General features: G+C 39.2%; 3 protein-coding genes across 4 annotated transcripts; 2 read left to right on the top strand and 1 right to left on the bottom strand.

Moving 5' to 3' along the window:
- Positions 1 to 84: 84 nt before the first annotated feature.
- On the top strand, positions 85 to 18,097 carry ppp4r1l (protein phosphatase 4, regulatory subunit 1-like). 2 transcript variants are annotated; one of them, XM_061043341.1, is made up of 20 exons: positions 85 to 234; positions 2,163 to 2,207; positions 2,717 to 2,846; positions 5,424 to 5,530; positions 5,728 to 5,870; positions 6,026 to 6,172; positions 6,540 to 6,647; positions 7,739 to 7,804; positions 8,236 to 8,394; positions 9,169 to 9,293; positions 9,790 to 10,268; positions 10,353 to 10,687; positions 11,311 to 11,397; positions 11,553 to 11,738; positions 13,266 to 13,427; positions 13,610 to 13,710; positions 13,926 to 14,046; positions 14,750 to 14,884; positions 15,448 to 15,589; positions 16,009 to 18,097. In XM_061043341.1, exons 1-20 carry the CDS (start codon positions 228 to 230, stop codon positions 16,152 to 16,154), a joined length of 2,931 nt encoding a protein of 976 aa, XP_060899324.1. In that variant the 5' UTR covers positions 85 to 227; the 3' UTR covers positions 16,155 to 18,097. The 2 variants fall into 2 exon arrangements, with proteins under 2 accessions (XP_060899324.1, XP_060899323.1); XM_061043340.1 differs by having other exon boundaries at positions 86 to 234; positions 9,751 to 10,268.
- A 278-nt stretch (positions 18,098 to 18,375) lies between these two features.
- Positions 18,376 to 19,945, bottom strand: LOC132978212 (pre-miRNA 5'-monophosphate methyltransferase). Its single transcript, XM_061043342.1, has 2 exons — positions 19,698 to 19,945; positions 18,376 to 19,410 (listed from the first exon to the last, which is right to left on the bottom strand). Exons 1-2 carry the CDS (start codon positions 19,896 to 19,898, stop codon positions 18,853 to 18,855), a joined length of 759 nt encoding a protein of 252 aa, XP_060899325.1. The 5' UTR covers positions 19,899 to 19,945; the 3' UTR covers positions 18,376 to 18,852.
- Positions 19,946 to 20,923: 978 nt separating this feature from the next.
- On the top strand, positions 20,924 to 22,640 carry LOC132978210 (cytochrome c oxidase assembly protein COX14 homolog). Its single transcript, XM_061043338.1, has 2 exons — positions 20,924 to 21,077; positions 22,157 to 22,640. Exon 2 carries the CDS (start codon positions 22,167 to 22,169, stop codon positions 22,341 to 22,343), a length of 177 nt encoding a protein of 58 aa, XP_060899321.1. The 5' UTR covers positions 20,924 to 21,077; positions 22,157 to 22,166; the 3' UTR covers positions 22,344 to 22,640.
- Positions 22,641 to 22,642: the final 2 nt, after the last annotated feature.

Here is a 22,642-nt window from a genome sequence, read left to right as displayed (position 1 = left end):
CATAGGCTGTGTTTATGTTCAGGTATGTCGAGAGGTAGAGCCGTAGCTGAGACGCGCTGATCAAGTGACACCGTCGTTGTTTTAACTTTTATAATCAACCGGGTCTTACAGCAGCAATCAGGAAGTACTTTCAGGAAGTAGTTATCCTGCCTTGTTTGAGTGACAGCTGTGCGGTGGTGACAGCCCACACGGGACGGGCAGCCCGCAGAGCCGAGCCGATACTCAAGATGGCAGGTAATGGCACTTTTTAAACACTAATTTCTTCCTACTTTTCACGTCGTGTTGGCACCTATTGTGCTGTTTTTTTAATGCGCTCCAGACTCGCAATACTTAAATAAGCGGCTCCTGTTTTCACTACATTGTCGGCGGTCTCAGACGAAGTGCTAGGCTAAGTCGAGCTAAGTCAAGCGAAAGGGCTGGACAAGCCGTGTTAGCAAACTTAGCACTACTAGCCAGCTAGCTTACGAAAAGCTTCTCTTGGGTTATCGAAAATGTGTGACTCCAGGGCTTCATTTAAGTGGTTGAATATTCATTGTAAGCAGGTGATTTCTTCAACTACTATCTGCTTAAGACATTGGGTGTCGTAGCATTCCTCCAGAAGCGATAATTATCGAACTGTTGCCATAGCAAAGGCTAGCGAGATGACCTAGCTAACGTTAGCCATGTTGCTAAAGTCATTTTCAGCCATTAAGCTGACCAAATCCTCCTTTTATACCATAACAAAGGGGAGGTGTTGTTTCTTTGCCGACATGGGTTTTGCGGGGTCTTGTTCAACCAGCTGCAGTTACGTTTAATCTACTTGTAATAAAACATGTAATCTGTCGTTTCAAGGCAGCAGTTGTTTTTCCACATTTCGTGCACATTCCCTTGCTTGTCCAGCTGTAAACACTGGCTTATAGCCGTCCCACCACATGCTGCTTCTTCTGGGATCTCTTTCTAGGGTCTTCTTTTGACTACCCTGCACAGTGCTGTTGACAGGACTGAGTGGGTTTTTTTTATTTAAAAGAAACAAAACACGTTTCCTTGTCGTGTTGGTGTGTGACTCTCTGAATGTCAAGTTTGTGTTCCTCTCATTGGACTGTGCGATACAAGGATACAAGAATCAACCAAAATAGAAGCTAATGTTAGAGCATTTTGTATTTCTCAGGCTTTTTATTATTATGCCTTAATGCCCTAAAGTTACTGGAAACTATCTTAAAGATCCAGCTTAAATATACATTATGTATTTGATCGTTGTTTGAAGGATTGTATTCCTGTGTGGGAGACAGTTAAGACACGAAATAAGACTGCATTATATTGAAAACACAAACAGGGATTTGCCAAGCCTCATGCTTAAATAACTCCAGCAGAATAGAAATGTTAGTACCCCGTTTGAAAGGTACTGTAATTTAGCTTGAAGCGTCATTGCTGCAAAACGAATGCATGTAAGAGATATGCTACTATAGAAAAAGATCCCAATTTACATTATGAGCATCAAAATAAACAATATCCCAAATATTATCGGCAACTTTTAAGGATATCGAGACTAAAGTGGAGGTAAATATAACGTTTGAAAGAATGTACACCCCAGAGAACATAGTCAGGTGGTTGGTTCGGTGTCTTATGACTGCAAAAAAATCATTGAGAATATGCATAGATTTGCAAAAGTAACTTACTCACACGGAAATGAAAGCTTCCTGCTGTTTAACAAACAATTCTTAGGCCATAAGCATCTGTACCTCAGGCGAATACCCATATGAAGGCAATAAAAGATGTTTGTTCGTACATCAAAATAACCTGTGGCATTCTGTTGGAACAAGCACCTTTTACTAGATACGTTTTTTAAATGTTCCTCATGTATTTAAGAAATGAACTAAGATACATATTAGCTTCAAATCCATGAAAATATATCACATTTATCTTTCCTGTCTTATTTTGATTTCTTCTTTTGTGCATCACTACACTTGTGATGTCATGTGAATGCTCAGCATTTCAGTGGCAGCACACTGACTTATTGTCTGATTGAAGCAGACTTTGTCCCTTCTCAGTAATTGTCAGCCTGTAAACCTGCCAACCCAGTTCTCCTTTCATTTTGAAGGGGGAGTGGTCCTATATAGATAAATGGTATGTTGATGACATGTTGTTCGCAATGGATTCCCCCTCTAATCGCCTTATCCTTGCAGGTCTATCTTTATACTTTGAAGATGGCCACGATGATTTGGATGACTGTGAGTACACTTGTTTTTCTTTATTATGAAAAAACAAACAATATATGGATTGACAGTTTAATTCTGAGCAAATATGTGGGACTGTTGGTGTTTACTAGACTTGTTGAGGTATCATCTTTCTTGGCAGCCCCATGCACCCATGTGAAATTCATACCTGTCAACAGTATTTCAGGGTTTTACACTATGCTATTATTAGCATTTATATAGACCAACAGTCCCTGTTGTCTGCATTAGCTAGGGTGATGAAACAGCGTTTAGATCCAACTGCAAAGCCAGTGTGTATTTATGGCCGGAAAATTAAATAATTTAAACCATTAGACACAAGACTTTCTGCTTTATTCACACATTTAGTCTGACTCACTAAATTCAACATGGCGCTTTGATTACTGTAATTTATCTGTCAGTCCTCATTCAAATGTTTTGTTTTTGTAGACTGGCAGCTAGCTGTGTGCTTCAGACATGTTTCCAGTTTGTGTGCTTATAAATTGATCTCTTCTCCATTCCTCCAGTTGGGTTCGATGACTATGGTTCAGAGTGCGACGGCATCCGCATCACAGCCTTCCTCGATGCGGGACAGGACAACCTTACTCCTCTCGGGAGGCTAGAAAAATATGCCTTTAGTGAGAATGTCTTCAACAGGTAAGGGGAGCCCTGTGGTGTGCTGTTGAGTCAACATTGTGCAAAATCAGACAAAATGGTGAACATCAAATCAGACAATGACAGTAAATGGAGAAGACATGTTGTTTAGTCACATTCAAGAATGATGTGTTCAGGCTTTGACTCTAGATGAGGTTAACACAACTTGTGCATGCAGAAAATCAAACATAAAAACAAAATAGAAGTACAGTAAAGCCTGGCTCAGACTGCAGGATAATTGGGCCGATTTGACGTCCAATTCCTTCCCGAGAATTGCAGGGTCGTTCCAGACTCAAGGCTGGTGGAAGCGATTTTCTGCTCAGATTATCTTGTAGTGTGACTGTTTTAAAGAACCAATCTTAACGCCCCTGATCTGTTCGGAGATCGTCGGGGACGCCCCGCTTTATTTCAAACATGTTTGATATTTAGAATTCAAAATCTTGATGATTACATCATGAAGGGGTCTAGCAGAAGTCGTGTGTGACTACAATATAATCACAAGAGACAAGGGAGGACGGTAATAAGTGGACAGTAGTGGCGACAGGACGCAACCTGCACAGGTGCACCAGACAACTGTAATGCATATGACGGTTACAATCTTACCTCAAGCTCTCACTGAGTAATTTACAATCCATGTGGTGCATGTCTCCCCAGACATATTATCACCCAAAACATCTTTGTTTTTTTTACATGTTTTTCCTCTCTGAACAAAGCATTAGAATCGGAAATTTCACTGCCAGTTATTTGGTTAACATGAGGTCGCGGAAGGTGATGGTTCCTCGGCTGGGCATGATAATCTTAATAAAATCCAGTAGTCTGTGATGTGCCAAGATTTTCATATCTTGTAGTGTGAGCATGTTTGAGATTATGGAGAAGAATATTTGTTATGATTCTCCTTATACTCCGTATTATAGTCTCCTTATTTCGTGTGTGATATTACCCAAATTCAAAAGTGTTTAAAAACTCCTGCAGTGTGAGCTAGGCTTTAAAAGTGTCCTAGGTACTTAACTGTAAGAACTGAATCAATGTGTAATATACAGTCTAAATGGGCTGTATGCTTTGGTAGCAGACAGACAGACAGACAGACATCAATAAGTTGCTGTCCTCATTGATTGGAGAATTTTAACGCAACATGGACAAGCAATTTATTTTAGTTACACTTGTGTACTGCTGCTCCTGCTGTTCGTAGCTTACGTTAATGGATACAATAAATTAAAATCAATGACCTCTGTATCTGCACTTTTTAAAGTTAAGGTATTTCAAGAAAGCTTTATGGACTAAAGCCATACACTTACCAATTGCCACACATTGCCTTTATTCAATTATGTTTCTTTTTTGACCATGGCTGTTTCCACAATATCATTCAGGAAATGGAAATTCATCCTTTTTTCTAAATGGCCTTCCATTTACAGTAACCAAGCTTATATCACCCTTTATGTAAATTTTTGTTCAGTGTGTGATTAAATTAAAAAAAGTACTATGTTTTAATCTGTCTTTAAAAAGGATGACTTCTTTAGTATTTTTGCATTGCATGTGAAAGTAAACTTTGGAAAACTACAAAGTAATTAAAAAAAAAAAAACTTGGGTGTGATTTTGAACTTGACCTGCAGTTTTGGTTGATGTGTCTTCATGTTCATGACTTGTGTTGCAAGCATGTTTCTGTCCCCAGTGGTTTGAACATGAAGGAAACATCTGCAACCAAGTGGAACTCTGTTTCTAGGAAACATCTGTGAAATGATTGAGGTGTCACTTCTTGTAGAAAAAGTGATAATAAAGATTGGACCAGATTTTTTAAATGCTCTTTAAATTGTAAAATAATTTTTTGAATAGTGTTTGGCGCTAATTTAAGTTCCATGTTCTATACTGTATAAACATTAACATTATAAACAACATATAAACAAGACAGTTTCATTGTTAGATTGTGCACATTGTGTTGCCTGATTGCAAAGTAAATGGCTGAATGAGCCTTAAGTTACTCCATGATACATTTTTCATATTTTTTTAAATGCTACTGAATAATGCATTAATTGTATCATAAAATAAAATATTTGAATGTTAAATTAACACATTGTTCCATCTCAAGTCATCTCGATGAGTTTTTATAGTCCTCTGGATAACATCTGCATTCCTGTGTATTTACTTATCACATACCCGCTTTAACTCTATAGTGCAGGAATGCCAAAGACTTCAGCCAGGGGCAGATGGTGTCTGTCTGAACATGGCATTTGTTTGACAATGCTAGTTGTATTTTTCAGTTTTTCCAACTTGAGAAACACTTAAATTTATATATTCTTTTCAGAGAATTATGATGCGCTACTTTCTGTGTAGTGAAAGCGAGGCAGATAGCTTCTCTAATACTGCTCTGTTGTCCTCACAGAAACATGTTTAGCTCTTGTCTTAATGCTTTTCATGCTCAGCTGTGCAGGGTTCAACCCTCCTGTCATTTGTGTGTATAATGTCCTTGACAGCTCTCTCTGTACTGTGTGTTATGTTGTGTGTGTGTGTGTGTGTGTGTCTGCCCTCAGCACTCCTAGGTATTGGCAAGCACTCCACTAACTTGACGCTTTTGTTGCTTTCTAGGCAGATCGTGGCTCGCGGCCTGCTTGATGTGCTTCGAGAGTTCAGTGACAATGAAAATGACTTTATCAGTGTCATGGAGACAGTTGCCAGAATGTCAGAAGATGGAGGTAGATGTATTTTCCTCTTTATTTATTTAGTAGTCATGTCTCTGGATACATTTGAGCCTGTTGACTGCCTTTATTCCTTTTAATTTGTCTTTATTAAACACTATTGAACTTTTAACACAGTACGTGAACATAACACTTGTTGCCCTGTAATGAACACTTTTTATGTTTGAAAGTCAACCTTCAATGTGTTCACACAGAGCCCACAGTACGAGCTGAACTGATGGAGCAGGTCCCCAACATTGCCATGTTCTTACATGAGAGTCGGCCCAACTTCCCTGCTGCTTTCTCAAGATACTTGGTTCCCATTGTAGTCCGATATCTCACTGATCCTAATAACCAGGTAGGATTAGTCTATTACCTTTCTAGCAGATCTTTTAGACGAATCTCTAAGCAGTTCTTTCTTTTGATTGGTTCTTCTGCCTGTTTCTTTCTCAGAGGAAAAAGGAACTTGCGATAAGAGTTCAAACTGTTTTTTCTATCTTTCTATCTTTCCAGGTGCGAAAAACCAGTCAGGCAGCGCTGCTCGTTCTGTTGGAGCAGGGTCTGATATCTAAAGCTGATATGGAGACCAAAGTTTGTCCAGTTCTGCTTGAACTCACAGAACCCAGCAGTGACGATGACTACAAAATCGAGGCAGTTGCGGTAAGATTTAAGAGAGATTTAATAAAACTGATTCGTTACTCATCAACAGGGTGAAAGGCTTTGATTGAATTTAACGCAAAAGACATGCCACGAGACAAACAGCTGTTAAACTACAGGCCCAGTGTCTTTCTTTAATAACTTTACTTTATGATTGGTCACTGTATTTGTTTGGATGGAGTATGACTGATGCCAGCAGAGATTGTGTTTTTTATATCATATAAACTGAAATATATCATGTGTTACTGAACTGTCAGTTTTAACAGCTCAGTGGTGACTGTGATTATGATTTGTATGCTACTGTAAATGTGGTTCAGTCTCTTTACACACAAACCTCCTCATTATTCTCTCCATGTGTTTTCTCTGGCAGATCATGTGTAAAGTTGTCACCATGTTGAGCAAAGACACAGTGGAGCATCTATTGCTGCCACGCTTCTGCGACCTGTGCAGCGACGTCAGACTCTTTCAAGTCCGCAAGGTAACGCTCTAAAACCATTTTCACTTCCTCTAAAGGTTCAGGAACTTCATAAAGTCTAAAATTACTTTACAACCGATGAGATAATCTGTTTCAGGCTGCAGTCACAAACATTTATTTGACCTAGGGTTTAACTGGTTGTCATCAGGATAAATGCAATAACACTGTGAGCAGCCTTAACTCTGTTTTGCACATCACTTACTACGCTGTTGGTTTCTTTGAGGAATGTTTATTCTCAGGAATATATATATATTTAATTCTGTGACTTTGTTCTGCTTTTGTGTAGTCATATTTTTTATTTTTATTTTTTTAAAGACTGAACTTTGCAGTTCATTTGTTTTTTGCTATTGTTGCCCGGGGCAACAGTCTCGATAAACATATAAATCCCCATTTCATTCAATGAGTCATCAGAGAATCAGCTTTTGGTAAATTGAACAACATGACTCCAAATTAACATATTATATCCATGCAGAGTATCAATCTATTGACCACATTTTAATGATATAATATAATAGAAGTACCGGTAGTGTTTATTGTACTGATAAAAAATGATAAAATTTAAGGCTGTGTGTGTAAGAAATGCAACCTAAGAAAGAGCTACAGAACGAGAGATGAAAATATGATGAATTTGAGGTTTAAAATAATAGTTAAGTGAAGCTTTTTCTGCTAAAAGTCCAGATACCAGACTGTTTGGGACTTTTCTTTTTTAAATATGGAAATTATATTCACAAGGTCATGTAAATCCCACGTTGAAGAGATGCAAACTGCCCTCAAGACATTACACAAAATAGCGAATGCATGTGGCTCTTGTTGCTAAGTGACCAAAGTTAAGATGAAAGACAAAGTTGTACACTCACACTTAATGATTGGAGGAGATTTAGTAACTTGAAATGTCTTCATTATGATAGTTAACATAATAACTTTTGATATATACTGTAATCTTTCTATTTGTGTTCTTATAGCCCTTAAAAGACTCTATGCACGTCTGTAATATTTTTTGCTTGATGTCCGGTGGTTAAAGGAACGATCATTGATATTTATTTGGCATGTACACTTTGTTGAGTTGATTTTCATGTTTGTTTTGTGTCTTTCAGGTCTGTGCAGCTAACTTCGGAGAATTCTGTTCTATTGTGGGTCAGGAGGCCACAGAAAAACTACTGGTGAGAGACTCTGAGATGTGAAATAAATCTGATACTACAATTAAACACACTGCAGGAGTTTTTAACTCATGCAGTCTTGTTTTACATTCTGTGAAAAAACTAAAAGTAAACCAAACTGTCAGCTAGAAGATAAGCGTATCTATACAGTTATCTTTAGACACCTGTCAGCAGGTCAGATGTGATACAACTACCGTTTACAACTTTATGTAACACATAGGCTTTGTACTGATGTCCTTCACAAAACACATCAGAGAAGTGTTGCCTTAGAGCGTCAAATTATCTCTGTGTTTTTATGTTCCTAAACTCACTTCACACATCACATGGAAACATGTACACCACAATTGTACCCTTATGCATCTGCTGTTGTCATATGCTTTCAAGTTAAAAAGTTCAATAATAAGTTATTCAGACTCTGTTCTGGTTGTTTTTAGATGCCCAAGTTCTTCGACCTGTGCTCAGACAGCCTGTGGGGCATCAGGAAAGCGTGTGCTGAGTGCTTCATGATGGTCTCTAATTCCACATCTCCAGAGGTGCGACGTGCAAAACTGTCCCCACTGTTCATCAGTCTCATCAGTGACCAGTCTCGCTGGGTAAGACAAACACACACACAAATACACACACAAATTGAGGACAATTTGAAATTCATAAGCTTTCATAACATCATTTTTTTTTTTTTGTGTAACTTCCTGAACAGTTAATTTTAGAATCCACTGCATCATCACTTCCTGATTTTTTTTTAATTTTTTAATTTTTTTTTTTATTCATTTTCATTAGATTTTTTTTTTTTTTTTTTACACTATCATACTGCTAGATAAAATGTAAAAAATAAGGGAGCAAAAACTTAATTCTGCTTATCGAAAAACTGCAAAGTAATTCATAGAAATAAATCTTTTTCCACAAAACAAGTGGTGGGGTGCTGATGAACACAAGAGAATTTGACTAACTGATGCACCTATTAATTGGCAATTAAATATACTACTTTGAATGCAAATGTGATTTTCAGTATGGCTTGAAGCTTAAAGGATGTCAGTGTTCTGGCCTTAAAGAGTCACTAGACTTGAGTGTGATGTTTATTTTCAGTGTGGGTCCATGTGTTGTACATTTGGCCTCTACACACGTCCATGAGGTTTCACACACAGTTGAGAAAGTTTGATGTTGTCTGCATATGCAGACACTAACGTACAAACAGACCAGCAGTGTTGTTGGCGGTGTTCTATTGTAGATTATGTAGATTAGTAGGTATGAAATGCTGCTCAATTCAGATAAACTGCTCATGAACAGATGAAGATCCTGCTCAGTAGATTTAAAAAATCTCTGTGGTGATAATAATGGAACTGACATATTTCCCCGTTCTCTACTTTTAGGTGCGACAGGCTGCCTTTCAGTCTCTGGGACGTTTTATTTCTACCTTTGCCAATCCCTCCAGCACAGGCCTTCACTTCAGGGAGGATGGAGCACTACTAGAGGTCCCCAGGTGTACATTAGACAGGTAGGTTTCATCAGCAATCTTATTTTTCGTTGAGCATTTTGTGTATTGGTACAGGTTGTATCTCTTTTATTTGTTGTTTATCTTGTCAAGTTTTTAAAAGGTGTATTTTTACTCAGTAAAGTAAACTCTATGTTTTGGCAGTAAAACCATTATGAGCGTTTCTTGGCACAGATGCTGATAATTATTGCATCACTGGTCCGTATTCACTGGATGTTATCAAGTCGGACCGACTTTTTCTTTTTGTTGGAAGGTTTATCTACAAATCAGGGATGTAAACGACTGTATGATGGCACTGGTGTATTTCATGAATCCAAAGTCATGTTACCTTTTTAGATGTGCTTTGTTGAGTTTAAATTTACTCTACTTATGCTACAATTTGAGTTGGTTGACCAATCTGTTCCTTATCAGTGGTGACAAAGTTGTGTTTAAGATATATATTTTGTTACTCTTATTTCAGCGACTGCTCCCTAAACTCTCTCAACTGCTCCGACTATAGTGGCTGCCACACAGGAAGAACCATCACTCACACGCCTCCCAATCAAGACGGCCGCGCCACACCTTCCCCAGAGCACGTGTCGACAGCCGATGATATGCACAACTATGACGACAACCACGCTTCAGTTCCCAGAGAGATGCACAGCAGCTTCGCCCGCACGATTTCAAACAGCAACGCCAGCTCAAAAACTACAAACAACGCTAGGAACACAAAAGACACAGAGCAGACAGACGAGAACTTTAACTCTTTCCATTATTGGAGATCGCCCTTACCAGACATCAGCGGGGAACTTGAAATGCTTGGTAGTCAAACATCAGCGGAAGTGACAGAGAATGAGGAAAAGCAGGAGGAGAAAGAGGAGGAGAAACATGAGGGCAATTGTCCTGATACCAAGCCCAGCCCCAGCCAAGCTACAAGTGACCAGATCCAGAAGGTCTTGGACTGTTTGCAGCCTCACATGGATGACCCTGATGTGCAAGGTTGGTTTAAGAGTGTAGTATTTGTACAATTTTGCCAATGTATTGTCTACATTACATTCATTTTTTTGGTGTATTTACCTTCAGCTCAAGTCCAGGTGTTATCAGCAGCTCTGAAGGCAGCCCAGCTCGACAGCCCCACAGACGAAAGCCCGACAGACCCCATGGACCCCACGGACCAGACTGAATCGCAGCCAGAACAGCAGAGTGAGAGTGACTCTGACAGCCCCTCTGTGGAGAGCAAATCTGTGGAGGTTCAGTCAGAGAGTGAAGAGAGTCCCACAGAAGAGGAGCAAACAATGGAAACCTCTCCATCATCAGAGTCGAGCCCTGTCCAGGAGCAAGGAGATGAAGAGACACAGACTGAGCCGCTGGAGGACCAGGAGGACCAGGAAGAGTCGCCATCTGACTCGCCTGTTCCAGTAAGAGACTATTTTGGTGCAGCATGCAGATTTGCTGTAGATACAGATCGTTTAATTTATAACTCAACATATCTCTCAGTGGTTGCACCACCACTCGTCAGATATTTCATGACATGGTTAGCTGTGTCCTGCTTCAAAGAATAATTTTTAGTATTCAAACATATTCATGATGATGTCAACATTAGTAAAAGATAACGTTTATAAAAATATGCCTTCTTAGTTATAAGATCAATTTAATTTTAACAGTAACAGCCCGGCTGTTGTCTTCAGACTTGAGGGGTGTTTCTTGATCATATTTATCCAGCATTTTACTAGAGAATGAAGCAATTAACTCCACACCTGTCAGAAGACTGGATTTAAGTCCTCAATCTTGATTTGTGCATCTCATCAGTCTTGAAAGTAGAATATTTTTGAAGAAAACAGAAGACCAGTCGTATCCTTCACATCTCTGTAGGTCCAATGATAGTTAAAGGCTGCCACTAACTCAACCAATTGATTAATGACCTTGTGACCTTTGCTAAAGGAGAAAAATTAGCTCCCTTAATGTTAAATGTATCTTAAATTTGCAGTGCACCTTCTTGTTTCCTAATGGTGTGGGTGGGTTTTTTTGGTTTTTTTTCAAGGAGTCTGAACTAATTGAGAGTGTGGAGGAGGAAGGAAAAGAAGACTCTGCCCACAGCCCAGTGTATGAGGAAAAGCCTAAGATCCAGGTCGGTCAGCAACTTCTATCAATCATCCTGCAAATATTGATCAAAACCTCACAGTTAGCATAGATAAGCACATACATGGATTATTGAATACCTGCTCCCTATGCATCCTCTCTCCTCTTTGATCATCAATCTTTTTAATCTCTCTCCGTTTGCAGAATGTCATCCCGCAGCAGCTTTTGGATCAGTACCTCTCCATGACCGACCCAGCCCGGGCTCAGACAGTGGATACAGAGATTGCCAAACACTGTGCCTTCAGCCTGCCGGGGGTCGCGCTCACTCTGGGACGACAGAACTGGCACTGCCTCAAAGACACCTATGAAACGCTCGCTACTGATGTGCAGGTAGGCAGAGAAATTCAATTTTAGAGGGTCATGGGGGATTTGCTGTTTAACTCTGAGACGAGCTCTAGTATTGTGATTTATGCAGATATTGAAGCCACACTTTGATGTGACTTTGATGTAAAGCTCTGTTTAATATAATTTAGCTTCAGGCTCAGCTGTTTGGATTTTTGAGCTGTGGGAATAATGATTTAAATTTGTTGGAAATCAGTGCAGAAAACACAAACTATAAACAGCTGTGGTCGCAGAGATTTAATCACTGAAAAAACGTCCAGTGCATTATATATATATATATATAATTTAAGAAATTGTCAATTTAATTCTTTACAGAAGTACATGCATCTTAACTTTACATACTGGGTGCTAGTGGTGTGCAAAACTGACCAAATTGCTTAATGTTTACATGTGGTGAAGCAGTCTTGTGTTGGAAATGATTCTCTGCTTCCAACTTAGACATTGTCTGTAAATCTTCTGTAGATTCATCAGCTTAACTAGTCAGTGCTCTTGCAGCGTTTTAAATGTTCATTCTGGTAGATCAGCATTTCTGTAAGTGAGTATAATTTGATTTGGTGGGATTCTTTGTGTAGGCTTGATACCTGTCTGCTCATCACTGTTTGAAATCACGGGACTCAGTTCTAGATTGTTGTTGTTTTTTTAAACGAGGTCGAGAAGTGAATGTTTAAAGCTGCTACCAGAGTTTCTTTCAGCCACCTTATTTAGAAACACATCCTCAACATTGTGCGCAATTTTCTTAGTTGTGTGCTTTTGTTTGACTTGAGTAACACTTGTTGTGTAAATGAGTTACTTGAGGATTTGTGATTACGAGGAAAATGTGTGAGAGGAAACGTTGCAGCGGAGGGCGTGTGACAGCTCTCAGTCACACTGCTGCTCATTACTTCATCACAGCACTGACGATCACTGTTAGCATGACAACGCTTCACTGTTCTGCTGCAGGTTCAGACCGGTCACGGGAGGGGCTCAGATTAATGCCACAGCATGTTTGTTACCTTTAAAAAAAAATGTTCTCATACATTGCATTATCATTTAGTATGACTACAAATACAAATCATCTTTGAAGCTCTAATGTAGTCTACTATACAAAATACCAACAATGTTGATAATAGATTTATCTGTTTACACTTTCTCTAAGGGTTAACATTCCTCCATTCCAGTTTCTCATTTGTTTGCTTTTACACCTTTTCTGTTTTACATTTTTGTCTGGTTGAAAATAAAGGATATCTGAGGGAGCTGTCTTCAGCTTTAGGAAATGCTTATCAAGTTTTTTTTCTACTTTTTTGGACATTTTATAGAACAACAACTTATTTGATTCATAAAAAAAATATCACAGATTAAATAACAATGAAAATATGTGTAAGTAGCAGCCTTAAATTACATCAAGAAGTAGAGTTCCTATATTAGGAGCATTTTAAAAATACTTTTTCTTACCAGGACTCCTGCTGGATCAAGGCTGATAATGTAACCCTTTTTGGGTCCCCCCCCCCCCCCCCCCCCCCTCTATCTCATTCGCAGTGGAAAGTGCGACGTACGCTGGCTTTCTCTATCCATGAGCTGGCAGTGATCCTGGGAGACCAGCTGACAGCAGCTGATCTGGTGCCCATCTTCAACGGTTTCCTTAAAGACCTGGATGAGGTCCGCATTGGGGTGCTCAAACACCTCTACGACTTCCTCAAGGTGAGATATGACCGTTTTTTATTCAGTTTTAGTTGAAGATGTGTCACCAATACTGTAAAGGATGACGTGGCTGTTTTGGTTACAGTCAAAATTACAGTTTCAAACAGAGAGAAAACGGTAGGGTCGGTAGCTTTAGAGGTAAAAGATAACAGAACTTATTTGTGTTTTATTTCTTGTTTCAGCTGCTTCACGCAGACAAGAGGAGAGAGTATCTGTATCAGCTGCAGGAGTTCATGGTGACGGACAACAGTCGCAACTGGAGATTCAGATATGAGCTGGCAGAGTATGTCTCCTTTCCCTTTACTCATCAGAATATTATACAGGCTCTCTTGTCCAGACAGTGTCTTTCTCATTGACAGTAAGGTAGAACTTAACTGTGCTCTTGTAATTCTTTGTTTGACTTAGAGTGCCTTTTAAGTATTGCCAATAGTTAATTTCCTAAATTGATAATATTAATCCCGTTTGACAAAAGTGTTCTCTCACATCCTCTCTCTGCAGGCAGTTGATCTTGATCATAGAGTTGTACAGCCACTACGACGTGTATGACTACCTCAGACAGATAGCGCTCACACTATGCTCCGACAAAGTGTCAGAGGTCAGGTGGATCTCCTACAAACTGGTGAGTGAACACTTGTTGTTTTTTTTTGTTTTGTTTTTTTTGGAGGGAAAGGGAAAGAGCTGGCAAATTGTGACAGATGTTTAGGACACACTGACGGATGATGTGTCTGAGTGATACAGTAATGCCCTGACTGATTTAATCATCTTACTGTATGTTACAAGAAAAAGTAATCACCAGAGGGTGCAGAGTAATTTGTTTTAGGAAGAGTTTGACTTTTTTTTTAATACCTCCCCTTTATGTTCTACTGCAAGACCACAAGAAGTTGCACCCCTTAACTTTGATATTGTGGTAAACAAAAGAGAAATAACGTTGTATTCAGTGAATGTTTGAGATGCTTGTAGTTAGATTCTCTTACCTTAAAACAGAGTCAGATTGGTTGTTTCTTTTCTTAATGATAATCATGTTTGTAGCTTCCTATGACATAGACTGTTAATGGACAGATGTTTTGACATAATTCTTTTGCTGCATAATTTAGAGGATGACTGTTTCTTTAAATGCAAATGACAGCATGCAACTTTTTATCTAAATAGCTTTATATATGTAGCAATCTTTAAAGGTGCTGTAGAAAATACCTCACCATCGATGCTAAGACAATCTGCTCATATTCTGCAAGTTAGAACAGTTAGTGTTAGTGTCTGCATTTAATACTTGTTAAATAAATGAAGCTTACAATTAAGTAATACATCACCTCTTGTGTTCACAGGTTGTAGAGATCCTCCAGAAGCTGTATGCATGTGGGGCCGATGAGCTGGGCCTGAACTTTATCAATGAACTCACCGTCAGGTTCTGCCACTGTCCCAAGTGGGTGGGGCGGCAGGCCTTTGCCTTCATCTGTCAGGTCTGTAACGATTCTCTCCCATCACTCGTCTCTTTACCTGCAGTTCAGCTCCATAGAAAGCTCTGTATCTGTTTGATCTCCTGTCTGATGTGTCCAGTGACTTTGTGCAAACAGGATTGAAACATGTGTAAGAGGACAATGATTTTCAATCTATTCATAAGTCTTTTAACATTTGTGACGGTTTCCTTTGATGTTCTTACTAAAGACACTTTTATGTTTAAGATTCTACATTGAAATGGTCATAAGCAAAGATTCTTTTTTGAACAATAATTTATTCTAACATGCTATTATTTCTAAATGGAAACACAACCCGGTTGTTTTGGTATGTAATTGTCATGTAACTCACATTTTTATCCTTCATCTGACTCCAGTTATGTAATATGGTAATACTACAGTAGTTCACTTTTTGTTCATGAGCCTGTTTGTCGTCCGATCATTCTGTTTGGATGATTTTGATCAGCTCTGTTGGCTGGCTCTTGTGACGGAGGTACATCCTCCCCTCTGTGTTAAACATGCCAGCTGTGTGACTCTGCGTTTTAATGTTTTCCTTGTATTGTCTGCAGGCCATAGTGGAGGAGGACTGTATGCCCATGGAGCAGTTCAGCCAGCACCTCTTGCCCAGTCTGCTCAGCCTTTCCTCAGACCCAGTAGCCAATGTCAGGGTACTGGTGGCCAAGGCTCTACGACAGAGTGTCATGGAGAAAGGTATTAGCACACAAGATTAAATTATTTATGTGATCGATTCTTTCAGTGTCTTAATAAGTTTTCTCTTCCCTTAGCCAGTGGATTCTTTGTCTGTAAAGAGATCATGTGTATTCCATTTTTTTTAGTCATTTTCTCAAACCTCAGAACATTGTTGATTCAAGCAAATGTTTCTCAAACAAAGGTAAACTGGGCATTTGTTAGAATATGTCCTGTCTTTGATGTTTTCGCAGTAGCAAGATATAGAAACAAACAATAACCCACAGTCTACTGCTTATGTTTATGTAATGAAGGTGTTTATTTGTTTATTTGGTGTTTTTGGTCTCGTCATGGGTTCAGTTTTCAATAAGCAAACTAATCCTGAATGCTTTACTATTTTAGTGTTTCTTTCTAGCTAACCAAGTCTTTTGTTTGGTCAACAGCATACTTCAAAGAGCCAGGCTGTGCCTACTCAGACGAGCTGGAAGAGACTGTGATGGCTCTGCAGTCTGACAAAGATCGAGACGTCCGCTTCTTTGCCAGCCTGGACCCCAACAAAGGCCTGATGGACACAGCTCCCTTGATTTAGTCCCAGCTCCCTGAGTCCCGTTACAACCCACCTGCCTGTCTACCTACCTGTCTGTCTCACTGACACAGTCAGCGAAAACCTGCAACACCAGCACCCGACCAGATTTCCCCCCCCCCCCCCCCGACCACTCACCTGCTGGGCAGACCTGAACCAATCACCTCTCAAGAATCATGTCAGATGTTCAGACTCCAGTTTTAAAGTACGAGCATGCTCAGAACAACACAACCCAGTCTCTGGTTGGGCACTACAAAGCGCACATTCACAACAGAAAATGCAGAACTTGTCAGTTTTCAGAAATGAGCAGGACTCAGAAGTTATCGGCAGTATTTACGCCTGAACTGTTTCCCCATCTTCCTCCTTCACACTAACATCAGCTCTGCCCTTCCCTAATCACAGACTTGTAAAAACTACGACGGGCTCTTTTTCTCTCTTTCTCCAAAGCTAATTGTAAGCTTGATTATAAAATTGATTTTTTTCTTAATACTTCTTTTTGTGGATTTCTTAACGAACAACTGGGCTCCGCCTGCCTGACTCTGACGTGTGCACTAACTCAGGGGGACTCATCTGAACCTAGACAGCATTATTAGCTCACATGATAAGCAGCAGCAGCTCCTGTTTCCCTGGTGACAAAAAACTCCAGCTGTCTGAGCGACACACCAGCCAAACCAAGTAGCTCTGCTGGTGTCTGTCGCCTCATTCTCCTCCTTAAATGCCTCTGTTGTCTTCTGAGATGTCCTCCGGTTTATCGTCTGTTTCCCCTCTCACTCTTATTCTCTGCGTTTCTCCACCCGGTCTTCATGGGCCAATAAAACCACTACTACTGCACAGAAGAAACCGTGATTCTGCCACTCAGCGTAACTCTTAATTCAAACCATATCATGGACATTTTTAAACAAACACCTTAATAAACTGTTAATCCCCCTCCCCTCCTGGGTCTGTTTACCAAAAATGTGACAACGCGTCTCCCAAGCAGCAGGAGACTAATGAAATACCTCTGTGCGGACGTGACTGGCCAGTGTGTCGTACGTGTGGAGGGACATTCGCGGTCCAAACTGGCTCTGACTGTCCTCGATGGGTGATTCCTTTTTGATTCTGTGGCGTCAAGTAAAACACCTTAACAAGGGCTCATGATGAAGTGACAGGGTGAATCTGAGAAAGAGGAAGAAAGCAAGCACACTGATGGATTATGCATGCCCCCCCCCCCCTCCTCTTGTGTATAGTCTCTTCTAATTCCTTAAGGGTTGACCTCCTGATGTTGAATTATGTGACCATGGTAGCTTTCAGTGGATCTGACTGACCAGTTGTACAGTAGGATATAGGAATGGCTGTGTAACGACACTGAAAGACGGCTGATCGTTGTTTCCCTGTCTTGGTGGAATGATTTTTAAGTATGAGGTTTCTCAAAACTCTTTGTACAGCTTAAACCTGTGGAAAAACAGTGTGTGTTTATGGAACCAAGGCCAGTTTAGTCGAGATGTGTGTGAATATTGGGAGCAGCATCCAAGTCACTGTTTGTAGTCTTTCGAGCTTGTTGGTTTTCCTCTGTTGTAAATGGTAACCCCTCAGACACCCCCCCTCATCTTTTTTTTTTTCTTCTTTTTTTAAAAACATAAACCGGACTTGAGAACTTAAGCTGGTTGTGGCGTGTGCTGTGCATCTCAAGTCTTTCTTCCTTCGAAAGGAGAGCTCACTGCGGTAATGGCGGTGTCCACTCATCTCGTCTGTCTGCGATTTGTGTCCATCTCATTTTTTATGTAGTAGAACAGTTAATATATACATTTTATGAAAATTATTTTTCTTTTCAATTATGCACCACTGTTCAAAGATTTTATATCCTAACTTTACAAAATTTACAACCTTTGTAATATTCAATGGTTTCTTTTAAAAAGACATTTTATGTAATGTTATTTTTAGTATTCTGTAATTAAAATGATGAAAATTAATGTTTGTTGTGCTCAAGTTTTATTGTGTAGTTTGTTATTAATGAAGCCTGAGGTTCAGCCAGCTTTGATTTCAATCCAGACATTTTTAAAACATCAGAGTTGAGGCAGAAAGTGTAACATATTTTTTTTAACGATTGGGGAAAGTAAATGGCATTAAAAAATATATTTCATGGTTTTAGCCCTTAAGATTTTTGTTCAAATTTGCTGTAGCCAAATGTTTCTATTTTCATTATTAGAGCTGCAACAATGAGTTAAATAAGCACATTACTGCTCATGAATACATTTTGATTTCTTTATTATTTTAAGATTGGGACTGTTGGTAACATAAAAAACGAGACATGTGAAGAGAACTCATGCTCTGGACATTCTTCACTTTTTGTACTGACATTCAATAGATTCAATGATCAATCATGAAAGAAATGAGAGAATAACTTTGTTGATTGTAATGACAATAGTTATATATTGCAGCCCTTCATGTATAGTAGATGTAATAATATAATAAATGGACAGGTACCATTTATTACATTCATTGGTCACTACTTGCATCTATTAAATGTCAGAAAATAAATGAATGTTCTTTGAGCAGGTGCTGGAGCCAAATTTAACATCTTCAGGTTACAGTAAACAAAACAAAGTGTTTACTATCTTTTTAGTCAAAGATGAACACCTGTCTGTACACAAAAGCGTTAATATTTTACACAATATGCAGGCGAGCTTGAAAATTGTTAAACTGCAGCCCAATGCAGCATTGACGCTCAGTCTCGTCTTCTTTTAAAAAGCATCAGCTTCCGGGACCACGTGGTGCAGCCAAAGATCTGTAAGAGCTCCATGCTGCAGTGTTTCTCCAGATGTTCCCTGACATGTTCTGCTATGTCCCCTTGGATCTTCAGGGTCTTAAAGTGTTCAAAGTCTGAGCGGCCCAGCTTCCTCAGACGCCGGGCTGCACTGCGGTAACACTTCCAGGGCTGCACCTCGAGCAGGAGATGCTGGCTGATGGAGGCAAGGTGAGAGAGCATCTGCAGCAGGCTGGAGTCTCCGTGGTTCAGGTGGATCCACATGGTGACAGCCAGGCACGCACAAAGGTGGAAGTGGGAGCTGCCGTGCTGGTTGAGGTAGTCCTGCAGCTGGTGTGTGTCTTGAGTGATGTCCAGAGGGATGAAGGAGATGTAGTCGGGCAAAGGGTTGGTCTGCTGAGCCCGCTGGATGAGCTTCTCGTCCAGGTCGAAGCCCAGGAGGTGAACTCTCCTGTTTTCTGACTCCTCTGCACATGCCGGCTCCTGAACCAGGTGCTTGTATAAGGCCACACTCAGATCCTGACACAGGTAAACAATAAAAGGACAGATTTGGAGGTATTGTGTATTTTAATTTGCTTAAATTTTAAGATGAATCCCAAAGGTGCCATGTTTCATCATAATGTAAAGCTATTAGTTATGCATCACAGATAAATGTTTATATGCAGATAATTCGATTTGGATGATGACAGCTTGTAGATTTGAATTGCTGCATACTTTAAGAGAGGTAAAGGTAAATATTAGTGTCCGAATAATTTAAGTTTGCTTTTAAAAAGCTTTGTTAATAGAGGGTGTAGATCTCTACTTACTCCTGAGTTACATCCCACGTCCAGGACCAGCGTGTCTTCATGAGCCTCGCTGCGTCTTAGTTCCTGAAGGAGTGTAGCTGGTATCAGTCTCAAACGCTCTTCAGGAGGATTGAAGGTGTAATAGTTTATGAAGTTGCCATGAGGTGCAGCTCCTGGATCTGTGATGTCTTTATCATCGGTACTTGTCGTGCATGTTGCCATTGTAGTGTGTCCGCCTCCAAAATATGTCCGGGTGAAACGTGTCCCATAGTGAAAAGAAGCTCTGGTCTGTGTCTAGACAGTGTTAGACTGTAGGCTGTGTCATTTACAGTCATTGGTCTGTGTGCCTGGTTTATTACTGTATTTGGTCGGTTTGATTAAAAAAAAAAAAAAAAAAGGACACTTCAGACCCAAATTCAAGTTTTTTGCTTTTTTTTATTTATTTACTAGTGGTTTATTATTAATGCTTCATCCTTATGTAGAAATCATGCTGAAGTAGATCATAATGTAACTACTGTTCAGGATTTCTTTACTTCTACCTGCTTCTTGCTTTTAAGGATGTTAGCAGAATAAAAAACTGACAACCCTGTTTTCCTACTGTGACGTTGTCGCAGTAGATATAGTATTATGAATATAACTATTCTAATACGTGTTCATACTTCAAGACTTGTCATTTAATACCCTGTTCTTCAGGAATTCACAACATTAAATCTCGAACCAGGTCAGGCGGTAAAGCTGCTTGTGTCTCTGGTAAATCGTGGGGCTGTAAAGCATTGACTACGTGTTACATTTTCAGCATTTGTATTATTAAAATATAAATACATACATCATTATTATGATACAAACTTAATTATAAATATATGAGATCTAGGCATGTTTTATTATTTTATTTTATAAACGTGGGCTGGGTTTGAGTCCTAGAATGTTACAATATAATGTATGTTTTATAATAATAATAATAATAATAATAATAATAATAAGTATTATTATTACTAGTAGTAGTATTAGTTGTACATTACAATTTCTAATAGGAAATGGCATTTCTCAGTAGACATCATATAATCAAAAAAGAAGAGAAAGGCATTCATAAGAAAAACATTAATAAATATGTTTAAAAAAAATGTATACAAAATAGTAACAAAATATATAATATTGACTGTATGATAGTTTGGATATAAACGGGACTATATGTACTGTATTACTCCGCGTCTGTAGGTGGCGCTGTGTAACACTGCGCGCACTTTTTACAGCTGAAGACAGAAGTCCCCTCTGGCTTGCCGTATCTTACGAAAGCAAAGGTTAGTTAGTCTGCGTGCTAACTTTGCATTTTGCCGAGCTGACATTGAGGATAACTCACCTACAACCTGTGTTTGATATCGTTCTTCTCCTTAACAGTAAAAGGTAAGAGAGCGAACGTGAGAGCGTGAGAAAAACGTGATGAATCAGGATGCACTGAAAAGCTGAATGAGCAGCTAGGAGTGATACAGTGATCAAACACATTCATACATATTTACATCACATACTGCTGAGAAGAGATTCAATGCGCTTTACAGAGTCAGCAGTTTGATGTGTGACTCTTTATCAGATCCTCTTCAGTATGGTTTAATCACAGACCATTTACATCTGAAAAAACACAAATCGTCGAAACTTGATGCACCTGTGCAGAACAAAAACGGTAGGTGTTTCATAACTGCACATTTACTTTGAATTTCTGTGAAAGAGCCACTTTCTGTATCATTTTGCTACCACAACACAGTATTTCTTAGTTTATTATCAGTATCAAAAAACCTACTTTTAGTTATGCAACTTGTCCAACTACAAGTAGTTAACTACATTGTAAGCAACATTTTGGTATTGAAGTGTCGCTTACATTGATTTTTATTTGTTTGTTTGTTAATCAATCCAAAAAATATTTTTCCAATTAGGTCTGCATGTAAAAATATTTATCGGTAAATAATATCTCACTTGAAATAAAATATAAATACTCAAGAATATGCATTTGAAGAACCTTCAAGGTTTGGTATGTTGGTATGAGAAATGTAAATGTAATTAAACAAAGAGTACGGCCCTGTGAGAACTTTTGTTGGGATCTGGTGCAACATATAAAAGGTGTATTGATTGGGTAATGTTAAAATTGGAGTATTGATGTAGCATGATATTGAAAAGCTTTATTTAAAACGATCAATGAAGACAAAATACCAATTTCTATTTTTAAAAACTGTAGATCAAAGAACTTCAATCATTGCAAAAACGAAATAAAAACCTAATACGACTGTAAAACTATCCTGACCTGCAGATTTCTAATGTTATTTAACACATATACCTTGTATTATGTCAAATCTCAAAGGATATCATTTCATGTCTGACTTTGTTCTCGTCATCATACCCATACTTGTAAAAAAGTTAACCTAACCTTCCTCCAGTCCAGTTCTATTTTGCTGCTGATCCTGCTCTTGACTTTGGCTTTCTGGTTCCTTCAGGATCATCATCATGGTTTCTGGAAAGCGCCTGGCTGACATCGGCTATCGGACCTTTTCCGCCTCCATGATGCTGCTGACGGTTTATGGAGGATACTTGTGCGCGATGCGAGGATACCGCTACATGCAGAAACAAAACCAGCTGAAACTGGCAGCTGAAAACCAAGATCCTGAAATCATCAAAGACTGACATTGGATCGACTGCTCTTCTGTATTTGCACAAATGTGGACATTGCCCATTCCTCTTCTGTTTTCTCATCCATCACAAAATCATGGAGATTCAAAATCTTCTCAGGATATTAATGTGTGCCAACATGTCCTCCACACAAGGAAGACATGTTGTTAGAAGAGCTGCACCAAGCAAATTTACAAAAATCATCTTTGCATCAACGACCTGTTTAGGATCCATGTTGTAGCGGCCACTGTTGTGAGAGTGATGATGGCTGTAACTGTTTATATTATATTAAATTAAATGCCTTTAAACACACA

The sequence above is a fragment of the Labrus mixtus genome, chromosome 7 (genome assembly GCF_963584025.1).
Source record: "Labrus mixtus chromosome 7, fLabMix1.1, whole genome shotgun sequence".
Taxonomy (NCBI): Eukaryota; Metazoa; Chordata; class Actinopteri; order Labriformes; family Labridae; genus Labrus; species Labrus mixtus.
Note: the sequence above shows the minus strand (reverse complement) of the source record. Positions and strands in the feature narration are given on the sequence as shown.

Bases quoted from the DNA above. Each gene is read 5' to 3' on its own strand.
- ppp4r1l (XM_061043340.1), top strand. The intron at 8,395-9,168 runs GTAAGACAAACA...CTCTACTTTTAG, and splicing joins TCAGTGACCAGTCTCGCTGG to GTGCGACAGGCTGCCTTTCA. The intron at 10,688-11,310 runs GTAAGAGACTAT...TTTTTTTTCAAG, and splicing joins CATCTGACTCGCCTGTTCCA to GAGTCTGAACTAATTGAGAG.
- LOC132978212 (XM_061043342.1), bottom strand. From the start codon at position 19,898: ATGGCAACATGCACGACAAGTACCGATGATAAAGACATCACAGATCCA. The intron at 19,411-19,697 runs GTAAGTAGAGAT...TACCTGTGTCAG, and splicing joins ACGTGGGATGTAACTCAGGA to GATCTGAGTGTGGCCTTATA.
- LOC132978210 (XM_061043338.1), top strand. From the start codon at position 22,167: ATGGTTTCTGGAAAGCGCCTGGCTGACATCGGCTATCGGACCTTTTCC.